At 38.7% G+C, this 17,875-nt stretch overlaps 1 protein-coding gene across 3 annotated transcripts in view; it reads left to right on the top strand.

Annotated features, from left to right (window-relative positions):
- Positions 1 to 17,875, top strand: part of LOC306865137 (traf2 and NCK-interacting protein kinase-like) — a 61,199-nt gene that overhangs the window by 33,260 nt on the left and 10,064 nt on the right. The window contains exons 11-28 of one of the 3 annotated variants that reach the window (XM_079409538.1): positions 465 to 531; positions 623 to 821; positions 2,004 to 2,120; positions 5,038 to 5,124; positions 5,525 to 5,713; positions 6,622 to 6,981; positions 8,842 to 9,006; positions 9,086 to 9,331; positions 9,896 to 10,005; positions 10,466 to 10,584; positions 10,661 to 10,758; positions 13,070 to 13,248; positions 14,716 to 14,824; positions 15,158 to 15,304; positions 16,549 to 16,651; positions 16,787 to 16,969; positions 17,102 to 17,245; positions 17,369 to 17,503. In XM_079409538.1, coding sequence (XP_079265664.1) covers positions 465 to 531; positions 623 to 821; positions 2,004 to 2,120; positions 5,038 to 5,124; positions 5,525 to 5,713; positions 6,622 to 6,981; positions 8,842 to 9,006; positions 9,086 to 9,331; positions 9,896 to 10,005; positions 10,466 to 10,584; positions 10,661 to 10,758; positions 13,070 to 13,248; positions 14,716 to 14,824; positions 15,158 to 15,304; positions 16,549 to 16,651; positions 16,787 to 16,969; positions 17,102 to 17,245; positions 17,369 to 17,503 — 2,757 coding nt within the window. The remainder of the gene's footprint in view (positions 1 to 464; positions 532 to 622; positions 822 to 2,003; positions 2,121 to 5,037; positions 5,125 to 5,524; positions 5,714 to 6,621; positions 6,982 to 8,841; positions 9,007 to 9,085; positions 9,332 to 9,895; positions 10,006 to 10,465; positions 10,585 to 10,660; positions 10,759 to 13,069; positions 13,249 to 14,715; positions 14,825 to 15,157; positions 15,305 to 16,548; positions 16,652 to 16,786; positions 16,970 to 17,101; positions 17,246 to 17,368; positions 17,504 to 17,875) is intronic. The other 2 variants (XM_079409539.1, XM_079409540.1) reach the window with 2 other exon arrangements.

Raw genomic sequence — 17,875 nt, 5'->3', positions numbered from 1 at the left:
GGAAGTCGTGGCCTAATGGTTAGAGAGTCGGACTCGTAATCCAAAGGTTGAGGGTTCGAGTCTAGGGCCGGCAGGGATTGTAGGTGGGGGGAGTGAATGTCCAGCGCTCGCTCCACCCTCAATACCACGACTGAGGTGCCCTTGAGCAAGGCACTGAACCCCCAACTGCTCCCCGGGCGCCGCAGCATAAATAGCTGCCCACTGCTCCGTGTGTGTGTTCACTGCTGTGTGTGTGCATGTTGGATGGGTTAAATGCAGAGCACGAATTCCGAGTATGGGTCACCATACTTGGCCGTATGTTACTTCACTTCACTTCACTACTATGTAATAACCTTCAAAAAATTAACTTTTTTGCAAATTTTAACAATTGTTGTTGTTTTGTCACAAAAGTCCTTATCTGAATCTGTCTTTAATCTAAAAACCTACATCTTATAATGCTGTGTGATTATCTGTTTTTTTTTCAGACGAGACAGAATATGAGTACAGTGGAAGTGAAGAGGAGGAGGAAGAGCGAGACATAGGAGAGCCGAGGTACATAAACCTTTTTCCGCTCACACACACAAGCATGTTGGTATAGAGGAGACCTGATTGACTTAAAGATGATTTAACATCTTCCTTACAGCTCCATCATAAACATCCCTGGGGAATCGACCCTGAGGCGGGACTTCCTGCGTCTGCAGTTGGCCAATAAGGAGCGGTCCGAAGCCCTGAGGAGACAACAGCTAGAACAGCAACAGAACGAGGAACACAAGCGCCAACTACTGGCAGAGAGGCAGAAACGCATCGAGGAGCAGAAGGAGCAAAGGAGGAGACTAGAGGAGGTAAGAGGAGATGGACGAGAAACATAGTTTAAAGACTGTGGATTTGCAGCCATGTTTCTGGAATCTTCAGCATTAAGCCCCGTTCACATCAAGCACGATAACGATAAAGATAACTATAACGATATTAGCGTCCACACCACCATATCGTCTTGTTTATTCGAAGCGCACATGCGTGTGTCGCTTTAAATTCTCGAGCACATTATAGCAGGATGGATTCTGATTGGCTGTCAGTGTTTTTATCGTTCTTCAGCTGGAAAAAATCGTTCTGGAAGTGATTCCAAGAATATCGTTTCTCTGTGCCTTTATCGTTATAGTTGTGGTGTGGACGCTTTATGTCAGCTTTTTTTAAGCTGGTTCTCTACTGATTTTGCTTTAGGACCTAGATTTTACTTTAAATATCAAGTTATGACCCAATAAATTAACAACAACAACATTAGATGTATGGACAAAAAAAAAAAAAAAAAAAAAAGTATTTGCCATAGTACAAAGTAACGGATGAATTTGAGCCACAATTTCACACAGCCTCTGACATCAACAACAAAAGATATAGGAAGTATTTTCTTCTGCTTTCATGCATCATTCATGCATCATTGTTTTTCCTTGCAACCCTACCAGAACAAACAGACAATATGCTTTGCTATTATTCCGGTCACACTCAGACACACAATTCCTGTGCTCTATTTTGTGGGTGTAATGGCTCATGAGATAACTGCCATTTTTAAAGTCCCTGGGAGACACTGAGCTATGATCAGTCCACAGGAAGGTTGCCCAACATCTTGGGAATTCTTCAAAGGGGAGACAAAGAAAGACGACGGTCATTGAGCTGGTGGAGATATTCCTGAGTTATGTGATGTAGGGTTTTCTCAGTAGGGGAGGGAGCAGAATACCTGTGGGGATGAATCAGGCGGCCCGGCTGGGCGTCAACCTCTCATTCAGCACATCTATCTCCAGCTGGTCCACTGTCAGGCTGCCTCGTTTCAGCACAGCTCCTGTCAGCAGCCCCTGCTGGGGAAAGGCCATGCAGCATGGCTACCGAAATGCAATGGTTTTTAAAATGCCATCTAGTGGTAAAGGCTAACTGCATGTTCCATTGTGAAGCTGGGCTGATAGTTGGGCTCAGCACCCAGATTCATTTGTAAGAATGGGAGGTTCATTAATGAGCACGTGTTTGAAACCTCACAGCAACAGCGACGGGAGAGAGAGCTCCGCAAACAGCAAGAGAGAGAGCAGAGGAGGCGCTATGAGGAGATGGAGCAGCTCCGGAGAGAGGAGGAGCGGAGGCATGCTGAGAGGGAGCAGGTACATATGTACACACAAACACACATCCAATATCATACATGGCTAATTGTGGTTTTTGGTCACTTTTATTGATAAAGTAGAAAGAGGGTAAGAAGTGATGGAGAGAGTTATTTCAGTACATAATTGTTCAAGCTATTATATATTGGTCTGTCACTACAAACTAACCCATTGTTCACTGTGCAAAAAGAGATAGGGAAACCATGCCAGAAATGACAACTGAACTGTGAACAGGAAGGGAAGAAATGAAGTGATGTGGCGGCTTCACACGCTCACACTCCACGCTAACAGACCCCCACTGATTCACCACTACAGAGATGGAGACGAGATGTACTTTCTGTTAATACATGGCACATATTTTTAGAGATTGGTCACGTTTTTTTGCCATACCAGTTATTTCAGTATTCTAGTGTTCAATAACTGAATAACATATTTATTATGAACAACATGCAACGGTTTTTGCAAATGTGCAAAATAATTCAGATGTTCAGAACCATTTTTTCTGCTTTTTGATTGATGGCAATGAAAACCAAATAATCATTATTGATATGCAATCAATAACACAATATTTGTGAATATTTTAATACAACTAATAATTGTAAGAGTATCGTTATTATTGAACAGGAATTTGCCATGAGAAACAGATTATTTAAATTACAAAAGGGTGAAAATTGGTGAAAACAAAAATGGAAAAAACAGTGAAAATGTTTTTTCATCAATCTCTCCATGTAAACCGAAACGCAGTCTTTATCTCTAGGAATATGCCAGGACATATGCACACTTTCTAAAGCAGATGTGTATGAAGAGAGCGTGTATGGATGTGGTCAGTTTTAAACCCTCTGTTAATCATGTGTAATGCGCCGTGCACTTTGTTCTCAAATGTAACTGTCCTCTCAGATATGCATATCAGACTCTCACATGCCACGATCCCTTATTTAAAGCATTCTCTCCAGTCTGTGACTCACTTCCCCCAGAGAGGGAAATGTTCTGCTGGATGTATGCATATTTAAAGCACCCACCCACTCTTTCAAATGCAGTTGGGCCACACGGTTGGGCCCCTGCTCAATAGTGAATGAGGGCGTCTCACGGGCTGTGTGTGAGAGTCTGTGCAGAGACGAATGACTGAGCCAGTTCACCAGTTCTCACTCATGCCAAAAGTTAAGTGATGTTAGCCATTCTGAAATTTAATTGGAATTAAACACACCCCACCCCTTTAAAGTTACTGTTGAAACGGTTGTAATCAGAGAGTAGCAGGAGCAGCAACAACAGCTGCAAATAAAGCTGATCTCACTGTTAGCTTGCCAACCATATGGACTGCCCTATAAATTTGCAAGACTTTTGAGGTTGCTTTTTGTCTGTTAATCATTTTGCAGTCACATTGCAACAGTCCTCGGAGACAGTTGTGATATTTTGAGATGGCTAATTCAGTAAGATCTGTCAGGCAAATAGATATTTCCTAAGTGTCATTCCATGAAAATGGTTTCAGCGCCTTTAATGCCACAAAGCACTGAATTTTCTTTTCTGTTATAAAGCGTTTCATTGTTTTGTTGCTAATGAAAATGCCCTCCACAGCGAGACACATAATCCAGATGAAGTTCCCTTGCCTTGTTTTCAGTTTGAAGACAAATCTTGTTTAATGCTTTCATAGAGAATGAGACATGTCCTTTCAAAATTTGAATACATCTTGCAAATGGGGCTATCTTTTCTCTTTAGATACCTTTTGTAAGATCTCTCTGCTTTTGCTTTCTGTACACTGCCACTGCTTAATATTTTTGTGAAAGTTCATTCTTTGATGAATAAAGTGCATATATTGGAAATATAAATCTGTAATAATTTAAGTTATATTTGATCACCTAAATGTACTCTTCTGAATACATTTTGAATGGTAGTACACATGCATGTTACCACTCTACAGGTCTACAGTTGAGGTCAAAAGTTTACACCCCCCTTTCAGAATCTGTCAAATGTAAATTATTTGACCAAAATAAGAGGGATCATACAAAATGCATGTTATTGTTTATTTAGTACTGACCTGAATAAGATATTTCACATAAAAGATGTTTACATATAGTCCGCAAGAGAAAATAATAGTTGAATTAATAAATAAAACCTTGTTCGAAAGTTTACATCCCCTTGATTCTTAATACCGTGTTCTTACCTGAATGATCCACAGCTGTGTTTTTTTTTTTGTTTAGTGATAGTTGTTCATGAGTCCCTTGTTTGTCCTGAACAGTTAAACTGTCTGCTGTTCTTCAGAAAAATCCCTCAGGTCCCACAAATTCTTTAGTTTTCCAACTGAGGGACTCATATGCAACTATTACAGAAGGTTCATACACTCACTGATGCTCCAGAAGGAAAAACCATGCATTAATTGACCTCAACTGTATCTACTTTAAATATCATTTAAAAATAAAAATGATAACTAGCTGAAAAAGGCTTTATTAGAGGTGATTCCCTTTGATATCCCATGGCATCTCATTATGCACCTATTGTCAATAAAAGTAAACTTTAGGATTGAATTGGACTCTGTGCTGCACCTATCACACTTTTTGTCATTTTGACAAAATGGTTTTAATCCAAACCAACTTCTAATACTTTTTCTTTGGGGCGACATTCCCCTTGAGTAGTATGGGGTTAATTGCCCTGCTTCAGGAAATTAGGATCAGGGTCCTAAGTGACTCCCTAGTGCATGGATGGCTCATTCCCCGGTTTGAACCAGTGACCTTTGGGTAGTGAGCTCATCACACAGAAGGCCACATGGGATCTAGGCAGGGCAGCAAGTTATTATCAGGGTTTCTTTCCTTTGGATTTGCTTGATTAATCTTTCATTCTTTCATTTTGAAACTCTTTAAAGGCCCTGTCATCTCTCTTTCTTCTCTTTTTCTCACTTTCATTCTGATACGCTGTGCTATGGGGTTAGGAGTATATCCGTCGGCAGTTAGAAGAAGAACAAAGGCAGCTGGAGATTCTTCAACAGCAGCTTCTCCAAGAACAAGCTCTTCTCCTGGTAAACTCTCATTTCAACTTCCACCTTTAAAATTCTTGCACTTCCTTTCTTTTCATCTACTGCGCTTATGCCATTTGTTGGTCCCCTCCGTGATCAGTGCACTCACAGAGAGTATCGATTGTGTGAATTGATCTGGGGCGTTTGGGATTTGAGGCGGCTCTGTTTGTTGTTGCTCAGTTCTCAGGGAAATTAGACTCAGGATTCACAGCCATCAGGCCACCGATGGGATTAGTTTTTTTATTAGATGTTGAGTTTGAAGTTCTTCTGAACTTCTGATAGCCTCCAGTTATTTTTAGGAGTCCAAACCTGTTAGCATTATTTTGTCTCATGTGGTTATCTCCACTATATGTGCCTCAAATCTGGCTCTTTTCACCTCATTCTGGTTCTCTGGTGTGTCTAGGAATACAAACGGAAGCAGCTGGAGGAGCAGAGACAGGCTGAGCGGTTACAGCGGCAGCTGCAGCAGGAAAGGGCCTACCTTGTTTCATTGCAGCAACAGCAACAAGAGCCACGGCCTGCAGACAAAAAACAACTGTACCACTACAAAGACTCAGTGAACCCCAGTGACAAACCGGCCTGGGCTAAAGAGGTACAGAGAGATCTTGTTGGGACTCTTGCATGATTTATACTGTCTAGGGTTGGGTGAAAATATTGATTTTCTGATTAATCACAATATTCCTTTAAATGATCCCAGTATCAATTCATAAAATCCTGAAAGTGAGTTTAATTAAAAGGCAGTGTACCACTGAAATAATGGCAATATGGGTCTTTCTTTGAGGGCTACATGCAAAAAGCCTACAACACAACTCGCATAGTCCGAATCATGAAAACTTACAGCACATTAGAAAAGCCTCATTCACAAATAAAATGATTCTTATTTGTTGGCTATTTTTAGTGAAACAAAACCTACACCCCATTAGTATAGTCAAGATTCACTGATGAGTGATTTGGTTCTTTTTAGTGAATCAAAAATATACACCATATTAGTATAGCCTGATTCATGAGACAAATGACTCGTTAAATTGGTTCTTTTGGTTGGAAAAGGTGACCTTTTGTACCAGTTTGAATAAGAAGCATCGCCCTGTATAATTTACAACATTAACAGAGAGATAATGTCTTTTATATGTAATCAAAATAAACATTATAACTGAAATAAATCCAAATGAATCAGCACTGAATCAAGACCGTATTAATCTAAATCATATTGAATCAGGAATCTGTACTGATACCCAGCCCTACTGCTCATTGTCAATAATCTCCAGTCACTCATTATATGTCAATTGTCTCATTTACTCTTGCTAATGGCTTAATTTTATCAAATTCTTCAGGTTTGGTGCCCACATATGATGCATCTCACTTCCTGTCAATAACCTTTCCGTTAGTTTTCAGATTCCATTGGATGCTTTTTGATTATCACGCTCTGAATCGGCCTCCGCGTCCGTCTTCTGTTTTGTGGGTCATAATCTGAACGGTTTTATTGTGCTTATCTGAACACAGGTGATGGATAGAGCTCAGAGTAACTCCCCTCGAATCCCTCCCAAGAAGCACCATTCGTTTAACAGTCCTGGAGAAAAACGTGTCGGCCAACTCCTCCCTCTTGACAAGAGCTCCTCTAATCAGCCCTCGAGACGCCCCTCCTACCCAGCAACCTCCCACTCGAGAGAGATGGAGCTGGCCGAGGCTCCGCTCAGGATAGTCAGTGGGCCAAACGTTCCTAGAATCCGTGTGTCTTACGAGCCAGATCAATCCAAGCTGGTCAGGATGGTCCAGCAACATCTTGAGCAAGAGTCCCGGGGCCGCAATCCCGGACACTCCAGCAAAGGGGCTGATATTGAGAGAGACTTAAACGTCTCAAAGGTCTGCCTCCGCTAGCATGACTTATTCGTGTCTCCTTTTTCGCCTTGACCTAGATATGGTCATGGTACATGTTCAAAGAATTAATGCGGAAAATTTCCGAATTTTCTATCAGGGCATTTGGATGATCTCTTTTGGAATGCCTTGTTTCTGTTTTCCTCTCGTTTTCTGGGTGCGGGTATTCGTGAAGGTTCTGTCTCCCAGTTAGTTTGGTGGATTTTCTTCTGACCACTTCCGTTCTTGCTGTTGTCTTGTTCTAATATTCCATAATCTGCTCTTTGAACTTCCCTATCACTTCTCCTTACAGAAAGCTGATGACAGAGGAGCATGGGATTGTGGGACAAAAATGAGAGAGGTCTGGATATGTTGGGCCACAAATGAGCTTTAGACTTGTGGTTCTCAACCTATTTGACTCCAAGGCCCACCAAGATATTTCTGATACTTTTACCATAATGACAAAGCTGCTCATTTTAAACTTTTTATTTACAGAAACTAGGAGTGGCAAAATATGAAAATAATTTACATAATTATTAAAATATAAATTCCATAATCCCAATATCAGAATCTATATGACTTCTTGGTAGATACTATTTTTTTTAATTATTTGTTTATTCACAAATGGCAGTTTCTGCCTGATAAATAGAGCTTGACAATAAATATATTTTCTGAATAAAAATTTCCATGACGTTTTTTCTGGTCTAGTAATAGTACTTTTAAATATTCATAATAAACATTTTAAGTTGCTTAAGATTTTAATTATTATTATGTTATTCAGTCATACATACATAAGATCATGAGATCTCATTCTTAAAAATGGCAATTGTTAAGTGAACAAATTAAAATAAGAAATATGCTTACATCTTGATTGTTAGCAATTTTAGGTCATTCAAAACCTTGTTTTTTTTTTTCATTTTTAATATTTTGAACTCATCTTGCAGCCCACTTGGAAGCTTGCTGAGGCCTCCTAGTGGGTCCCAACCCCCTGTTTGAGAACCACTGATTTAGACATTAATAAAATTACAAAGGGGAGCTGGCAAGGGGTTGCGTTGTTACTTGTAGGCACAGATTGTGCTCTGAAGACAGTGTGTCATTTCAGATCCAAACCTCCCTCCATTTTCAGAGAAGAAATAAACATGGTTTTCTCACTAACGTGTCTTACTGTCCCATTGGTCACCTTACTTCTAGGATGGCCATAAGTGATTCTTTTCTTGTCTGAAAATGCTTGTGAATGGTGCATGACAGGTTTGAGGCTTGTATGTTTGAATTTGAGATTTCACAGCATCTCCTTTAACATACTCGACATAATGAACTAAATGTTTCCTTTCTGTCTTTAACCTGATGATATTTATTTTTCTGTCGTTTGGTTGTATGTTTCATCTTCGCTTATTGAGTCATTTTGATTGGGTCTGCAGAAGTGAATAAAAGATTATCTTCAGTCAAGTTAAGGGAACAGATCTAAAAAATATGTAAAATGTCTCGTAATGAGGCTGTCTCCTTAATTTGGGACAGGCGGAATTCAGCAAAGATTTAGAAACTCAATCTTGGGTGGTTATGCGAATGCTAAAGATATATATGATTGACAGAGAAACTTACAGGTCTCATCATCATATTAACTCTTCTTATTACTAGAATTATTAAACTAATTGGTTTCTATTTTAAATATATAAAATTGGAATTTAAATATATAAATTTAGCAGAAGTTACCTTGGTAAATTAGTATGTTGTGAAACTCTAGTGTAGATTCTACAGTGTGTCATATCAGCCACTTTACACATTTCGCAGTCCATTTTGACTCTCAAGCAAAGAGGAAACAGACTAGTTGTGAAGAGTTGCATGGACACTAACGTCCTCTCTGTCTGTCAGGTTGAGGAACGCTCCAAGCTGAACCGCCAGAGCTCTCCGGCTCTCCAGCACAAAGTGGCCAACCGTATATCTGACCCCTCCCTGCCTCCCCGCTCAGAGTCCTTCAGCAGTGGAGGCATACAACAGGCCCGGACGCCTCCCATGCACCGCCCGGTAGAGCCTCAGGTACTTCCTGACCTCCTGATCTATCTTTAGAGAGACAGATGTGTTGTGAAGAACACTGACCCCAGAGTTCTCCTTTCAGATGGCGCACCTGGTCTCTGTGAAGTCCCATAGCTCTTCCATGACAGGGTCTCAGTCACTGCATGATCAGTCCTCTCAGGGCGTCTCAGCCTTCCAAGAGGGTCTGTCGCCTCACCGACCACCGATGCCTCGGCAGAACTCTGACCCCACGTCAGAAACCCCAGCCCCACCACCTCGCATTACCAGCCGAGATGAGAAGTTTGACCGTAGCTCTTGGCTGAGACAGGAAGATGACGTCCCTCCAAAGGTGATAATCTGGGATGAAATGCGTTGTTCCTGTAATCCAGTGACATTAATAGTAATTCATTTGGAATTCTTATGAAATTCTCAACAGGTGGATCACAAGTCTTTTCTGACTGAGTCTCAGAAAGCAGTGAAAAAAACATTGCTAAATATGAAAAATGATATTTAACTGACTGTATAGTCAAGCATAGTTAAAGGGATAGTTCACCCAAAAATGAAAATTCTGTCATTAATTACTCACCCTCATGTTGTTCCAAACCCATAAAACCATTGTTCATCTTCGGAACACAAATTAAGATATTTTTGATTAAATTATGACCCTGCATAGACAGCAATGCAACTGACACGTTCAAGGCCCAAGTTAAAAGTTAAATCAGTTAAAAATTTTAAAAGTTAAAGTGGTTTAGATCCACTGCTATCGAGTGAAATTTATTCATAAATGTATAATGTGTTACTAAATGTGATATAAGATAAAAAAACAAAGCCTGTATTTAAAAAAAAAAAAAAACAGTTTTTCTAAAGTTCATCTTAGTAAAGTAACGTCTTAACATCTGTTAACATGCTTCAGGTGCCCCAAAGGACCACTTCCATATCCCCTGCACTGGTGAGAAAAAATTCTCCAGGGAATGGACCAGGAGGACTGGGACCGAGAACCGGAGCACATCTGATCCGAGCCAGGTATATTCCACTTTTTATTAACTTCTATCTTTATTTTAAACTCATTTTACACATTTTATTGCAGATCAAGGTTGCCCTTGTGAATACTGTTTATATTTATAGTATACTATACCATAAATAATTAAAACATTTAACTAATTAGAAGTAATTATTAAATTATCCCAATAGGTACAACTACAATTGGAGTTTACAATACCAATGTTTTGTTTTTTTATTATTATTAATTTTCTTTGTAATTACATGTTTTTATATATCTATTACTCACAAACAGCAGTTTCTGTCGGTATCCAGACAAATAAATAATGGAAAAAAATATGTGAATGATTTTTCCTGAGACTTGCACCTGTTTATCTCTATACTTTTACTTTACTTTTGTCAAAAGTTGAGTTCAGTTTGTGGCTTGTTTGATAACTGAACTGGACAATGTGGCTTGTTTGAATGTGTCCTTCCGTTGGCACAGTAACCCAGACCTGCGGATTTCCATGGAGTCAGCTCTCCAGAGAACCAGCAGTGGTAGTTCTTCCAGTTCTAGCACGCCCAGCTCTCAGGGAGGCTCCAGCGAGAGGAACCGGGTGGGAGGTAAGAGACCCTCTGGAATATTCTCTCAGTCTGAGCACCTTCACTAGGGAGTCTTGACGTTCGATTGTCTCCACAGGCTCCAGTAAACCTGAGGGATCCCCAGCAGTGTCCCAAGAATCCAAGCCCAAAACCCAGGAGGAGAACAGGGAGGTGACCAGACCCAGCCGACCAGCGGTGAGAAACACATTTCCCAGAATCCACAGTTTAACTATGCTGCATATGTTTCTGCTTTCACAGGGCTGGTTTTTCAAGATTTCTTAAACTAGCTTTTTTTAAAAGATCTGCACAGCTGTTGATGTTCTTTCCAAACGTGATGTCTTTACCATCAATTAAATACCCCATTAAATCAAAAATAGAGTTTTGTTGCTTTCAGTCAATATCTTTTAGCTTTTAAATCACCTATATGCTAGATGTCTTTTATAAAATCCATTAATATTCCCCATCCAAACTTCCCGTTTCAACAGGAAGTACGTCAACACATTGATTTTATGGGGCCTTTAATATATCACTAGTAAATCAAGTCTCGTTTGAGCTAACCTACTCATAACCTTTCCATAACCTTTAGCTAGCTTATGTATGTAGCTGTTCACCCTTGGCTCGAAGTTGAAAAGACTGTGTGCCGCTTTGTGTTACTAACCATTTTCTCATTTAACATTTTGTCTAACCTGCTCAATTGTTCCTCCATGCGTGGTTCTCTATTGTCAATTCTCTTTCTCCAGAGTTATAAGAAAGCCGTAGATGAGGTTAGTGACATCTGCTCACTTCATCTCTTTCTGCTCATGTTCGTGCTCCTTACATTCAAGCACTCGTTCGCTGTCTGTCTCATCTATTTCTGTCACACGCCCTCTCATGTCTTCAATCGTTCTCTCATTAATATTTCACACCATCTCTCATTCCTTAACTCCCCTCCAGTCTTTCTGTCTGTCGCTCTCTTTCACAGCTTCAGACGCTGTGTCAGTCATCATCATTAGCTGTACGTTTCTCCATCGCACCAATTTGTCACAGTCGTTCACAGTATCAGAAATCCTTGACACAGTCTCAGAGTTTTCACTGTTACCTAGGTACTATCTGTCTTAGGCCACGAAAAAGGAATTTTTTGTTTCTAGAAGTAATGACTCTGCAACTCTTTAATAGTATTAACTTTATAATCAATTTAATCAGCTGAACTATTATTTAATTTGACACGAATAAAAACAAGGCAGTGAGGGACAGAAATACAGAGCATTCAGTTGTTATCATTCTTAGCCAGAAACTTTTTGTGTAAATTTGTTTGTAATTGTCATTCATAAATGCATTGTTGTATTCAATACAGACAGACGAGTTAAACGAATTTGTGGAAGTTATTTGTAAAACTGTTCCTGCGTGAATTATCATATTAATTTAAAATCAAATATAGTTATTTCAAAAATCATTCGCAAAGCCATTATTACATAAATTGATGCAACAAAGTGAGCTGTAAAGCAGTACAAAATTCTGTGTAAATCATTCGTAGAATATTTTTTGCATAAATTGTCGCAATAAAGTCATTGTGAGAGAACAAGATAATCAAAATGAATGCGTGTTGTGCTTGTTTAAATTCGTAAAACTAGGGCTGGGCGATATATCGCATGCGATGATCATGCGCATCTCGTCAGTAAAGCCGGTTCTGTGATTAGTAGTAAATCTCCATCACCTGCTTTCAGATGGAGCGGCATTTAATACACAGAGCCATAGTTCACTGACAAGCTACGCAATATCGCATTCATTATCGAAGGCAATTCATCTGCGATATTGCGTAGCTTGTCAGTGAACTATGGCTGAATTTGTCTCTAATATGACTAGATTATTACTCACAGGTTGTATATTCAGTCAAAAATGGAAATTCACATCTCATTTCATGCATCAGTGTTTAAATATAATCGTGCAAGAGTTTCTTCTGGTTTCTCAATGGCGTTTTCTCTCTATCTGGCTGCCTGGTGGCCTGTCGACAGGAGGAGCTGGTAAGACAGAACCAGAGCGGGAACTGCTGATTCCTACTAACCTTCTGCATGCAGGGCACAGGCCTCAGGAACAAACCCTATGCTTCAGTTATTCAGTGTTCTGGTCTATTATTTCTCTGACTTGTGCACGTGATGGTTTATACAGTTGTGCATCATTCTTTGAAATGATGGCGGATGTTTTTATCCCACTTTCAGAGTTGATTTGTAAAGCTTTATAAAATGTTTTAGTTAATTTGTTAATCTGTGATGTTTTGCTTATTTGTTTGTTTCTGGTAGTCTCTTCGGTGCCATTTACATGACCTAAATGTGCAAAACGATTTTTATCATGACTCCTACTAACAGATATCGCTGGAGCATATGCTCTTTGCAGGCTTAAAACATGAAATGCTGTTTACATTTTAGTGGATTCATTGTTCACTGGAGACCAAATCAAGCAAATTAAGGCATGAATGAAATCTTACATATCTTCTTTGTGTCTTCCTCTCCCTTCTTTCCCTGCCCTAAAGGACCTCACTGCTCTGGCCAAAGAACTCCGTGAGCTGAGATCCAATGAGGAAACCAACCGGCCTCCCAGGAAAGTGACGGATTATTCCTCATCCAGTGAGGATTCAGAAAGCAGTGAGGAAGAGGATGAAGGCGGGGCTCATGATGGGACTGTTCCTGTTAGTGATATTCCACGCATCATGTGAGTGTTTTCAAACATCAAAAATGTTTTTAGTATTAGTGTTGTTTTAGTATTACGTATATACAATTATAACATTCATGTTTTGAATTGGCTCTTATTTTCGTATTTTCTGTTTATTTTCATTTTAGTTTTAAATTTTTGTCATTTATGTGCTTTGACGTTTTTGGTTTTTTTCATACATTTTATGATTTATTTTTGTTTTAGTTTGTAGACGTTTAGTACTTCAACCTAAACGTTTAAATTAGGTGGACATTTCTGGGAACATTTTTATTATATTTTTCATCTAATATTTATACATTTTTATTTTAGATTTATTTCAATTAACAAAAATGGTTTGTAATCTATTTTTTGGTATTTAAAATGGAATACTTGCTGCTCATTGTATATACATGATACTGCCTACTAATTTTATAAAGGATATAATAAACTGCAGAAACGGTTTATAGTATGTTAGTAGTTTGAAATAGCCTGCATTGTGAACGAGAGGTGGGTGATATATTGGTAGACATGATTAACTGATGGAAATTTGTCAACCGATTTTTGACAGTTTTTAAGCAGTTGAAACACAATCAGCAGCAAAAGAGAACCGATTTCCCTACATGCGCATGCTGTCTAAGAGTTTCTGAGCGCTGTCAGACAGGTGGGCACACGTGAAGACGGTGCTCATAGAGCATGGGAGTATTGAACAGTTATTTTTGCCACTTTATAGGCCTTGAATGTTTAAATACCCACTCTTTTATATCAAAAGACCTGTCTTTGCAAGTATCCTCGTAAACACAGTAGGTCCTAAGTGAAACACGTGTGCCACAGTATATTGGATGCGGGCAGCTCTTAAAGAGACAGCAGTCTAATATTCCTGCTGTCTGTTATTCCTGTTAATCAAACAGCAAAAGAGAGAAAATCTCCCACTGCTTTTGACTAAATCACTTTTGTAACTTTAGCAAGAAGGAATATATTTTTAATTTACACAGTGAAGAATATGCAGTGTTTTTATTTGATTACTTTATACAGTATGTAGCATTTCTTGTTTGTTCTAGATTTTTGTCCTATTGTTTCTGTAATTAGTTTCTTATTCTTATTTAATCGCTGATGGTTTATCTGTTTTCAGTGAGCTTGAGGTTTTTTGTTTTTTGTTTTTCAAATTTAGGCTAGTATTAGTTTTTTGTGATACTGATGCTGGTGACAAAAATTATGACATTTCTATGATATCAAAAAGTTTGATACCATAAAGACCTTATTTAAAGCAAAAACAACCATATCATGATATATATTGTTACCGTGAAATAAAATTAGCCTACTCATATCATGATATAAGATTTTGGTCATATTGCCCACCCCTATTGTAAACTAATTTCAACACAAAAAAAGTAACATTGTGTTCGCCAACCATTTCAAGGGGTCTTTAAAATGTCTTCTAGAAAGCTTAATCATTTATTAGAAGTCTTTTTTTCTCTATTTTCCCAACAGGCCTTCTGCTGGCCAGGGTGGCACTGACTCACTGGTCAACCAGGAGGATTTTCATGCCAATGATTCATTTGGCAAAAATTCACAAGACGGTACCCTGATGATGCGAGAGGTAGGTGCACCTGTCTAGACAGGTTGCTTTCCCGGATAGCAAAAACTCCTACACTCATTCCTCTAGTGTCACAGTTTTATTTCTCTTTAAGTTTGCCAACTCATGTTTATTTTTGCCTTGGTTATGCCTTAATTTTATTGGGTTATATTTTGGTGTTTCTTTCACATCTTTTGCTTCTGAATTCTCAGACAAAACCTCTGATCAAGCTAGCCGCACGCTTGCTGACAGAGGCGCACGCTCTGTGCGTTTCCCAAAAATCTCTGCAAGATGGTTTAGCCATGCAAGGGGCCTGCAGTAGTGTAGCCCTACTCCTCTTTCTGTTCCTCTCTGCAGACGTTTGGGGAAAGAAAGCTCGGTCATGCCGAGAGCAATGGTTTCCCCGGTAACTCCAATCTGCCTGATCTAGTGCAGCAAAGCCACTCGTCTGGCGAGGGCCCTGGGCGGCTTTCTAGTGGGCTGGACCTGGACTCTGTGGCTGAAGTAGGTGATGGACAAGCCTGTTAGAGCCACCCTGCACTCCAACCCTCAAATTTCTAACCTGACGCATCTAATCCATTCCTGTTCGATTCAAATGCACATGTTAATCTGGCTGTAGATGCACAGAAGCCCAGATCTCTTCATAACTCACATTGCTTTTCTTGGTTTTACTTCTTTTCTGTTTGGTTCTTATTTGTTCTCCTTATTTGATTTACTTTAATTTTAAGCTTATATTTTTTGAAACATTTAAACATGTGGGGGACAGCGGCCAGTCAATAAGATGCTTTCTCCCCTTTGCTCCATTTTCCCTTCTCTTATGTGCCTTGATTTTGTGCTCTTGCTGCAAAAAAAAGAAGATAAATTAATAATCAGTATTTGTCTTATTAAAAAAAATAATAATAATCAAAACATAATTTTAACGAGATTAATTCATTAAAAAGTGTGTAACATATCCATTTAAAGGTTTTGGGTCAGTAATATTATTTTCAAATCTCATGCTCACCAAGGCTGCATTTATTTAATAAAAAAATACATTAAAAGCAGTAATAATGTGAAATAATACTATGTAAATATTTAAAAAATGTAATTTATTCCTGTGATGCAAAGCTCTAGTCTTCAGTGTCACATGATCATTCAGAAATCATTCTAATATGCTGATTTGGAGATCAAGAAACATTTCTTGTTATTATCAATGTAATAATAATATAATAATAATGTAATAGTGTAATAATGCTGATTTGGTGCTCAAGATACATTTCTCATTATTAGTATTGAACATGTTATGTCTCTTATATGGGAAAAGTTGCTTTTTTCAGGATTATTTTAATAGAAAGTACAAATGAACCGCTTTTGTAACATTGTAAGTGCATTTACAGTAGCTTTTAATCAATTAAATGTTCTTTAAAAAAAAAAAAATCTTACAGACCCCAAACTTTTGAACAGTATAAGACATTTTGAAATAAATTAATAAGAAAACATTTCCACGCATATATTTATATACTATAAACTGGAATATATACTGGAAAACAAGACAAAATACTGATTGCAAAAAAACCTTTGTAGTCCTTGCTTTTCCTGCTAACATGTTACAATAAATGGACTGTTCTAACTGCAGACAAAACTCTTCACGTTGCAGTTAGTTCATACTAGAAATGCTTGCATTTGCTTCCTACAATCAGTCATTAGAAGACACCGTTTGTATGTTTCGCGGATGCTTGTTTCTCACTCGTGATTCTCCACGTTGACAGTTTGGGATGGGGAGTGGGTCCAAAGCCTCCTTCACACCTTTTGTAGACCCACGAGTGTATCAGACCTCCCCCACAGAGGATGATGAGGACAACCCTGCCTCAGGTGCCTTATTTACCTCTTATCCCCTTCTCTGTTGAAAAAGTGCCAGTGTTGGTGGAAAAGGGAGCTAATGTTTAGCCTGCTTTATATGATGATAAATTGCAAAGAATGATTTTGACATTTTATTTGGTGTCACAGCTCATTTTGCAGATGAACACCTACGGCAGGAGCAGGAACAGGAACAAGCTCGACTAAATGAGGCTCGGAAAATATCTGTTGTTAATGTCAATCCCACCAATATCAGGCCACACAGCGACACACCGGAAATCCGCAAGTACAAGAAGCGCTTCAACTCTGAGATCCTGTGTGCAGCACTATGGGGTGAGTCCAAACTTTTTTGACTTGGTACTCAACGAATGTTATAGAATTGAAAGTAGCATAAATGCCTTCATATCACTTCAGATCCATATTACAAACCACAAATCGTTTTTACATTACGTTTGTTTGCTGTAGGAGTGAACCTGTTGGTAGGAACAGAAAATGGGCTCATGTTACTAGATCGCAGTGGTCAGGGCAAAGTCTACAATCTGATCAACCGCAGGCGCTTTCAGCAGATGGAAGTTCTGGAGGGTCTCAATGTCCTGGTCACCATATCAGGTGAGTTCATCATCAGCTCTCTAGTTGTCTGTACAAAGATCTGTTTTATGTTGTTGGTTTTGTTAGATCTGTGTATTATCTGTTTGTTACGAGTGGTTCATGCTTCCTCTTCTTTTTTTGTAGGCAAAAAGAATAAACTGAGGGTCTACTATCTGTCATGGCTTAGAAACAGGATACTTCACAATGACCCTGAGGTAGAAAAAAAACAAGGGTGGATTACCGTTGGTGACCTAGAGGGATGTGTCCATTATAAAGTCGGTATGTCCTTTGGTCTGTTTGGCCGAATAATTGTTTTAATACCTCAATAACTACAGAAAAAAATATCACAATATATAGTGACTAATGGGTTTTCATTTACTTATTAATAAAGTTTTAAAAAATTGTAAACTGTTAAATATCATATATAACCATACACAGAATGTGTGTATATGTATGTTTGTTTGTTTTTTTTTTTTACTTATTTTTTATTACTAATATCTATGTCTATTCAGAGTAGGAGTGGGCAATATACCGGTAGACATGATTATGGTCCGGTAGAAATTTTTCAACCAGTAGAGATTTTGGACTACTGTCTCTTATCAAGGTTACGTGCTCACACGGTTTAAAAACAAGTGACTTTAAGCCATTGAA

Source organism: Barbus barbus (assembly GCF_936440315.1).
Source record: "Barbus barbus genome assembly, chromosome: 46".
NCBI lineage: Eukaryota > Metazoa > Chordata > Actinopteri > Cypriniformes > Cyprinidae > Barbus > Barbus barbus.
The sequence above is the reverse complement of the archived record's forward strand: the minus strand, read 5'-3'. Positions and strand labels throughout refer to the sequence as shown.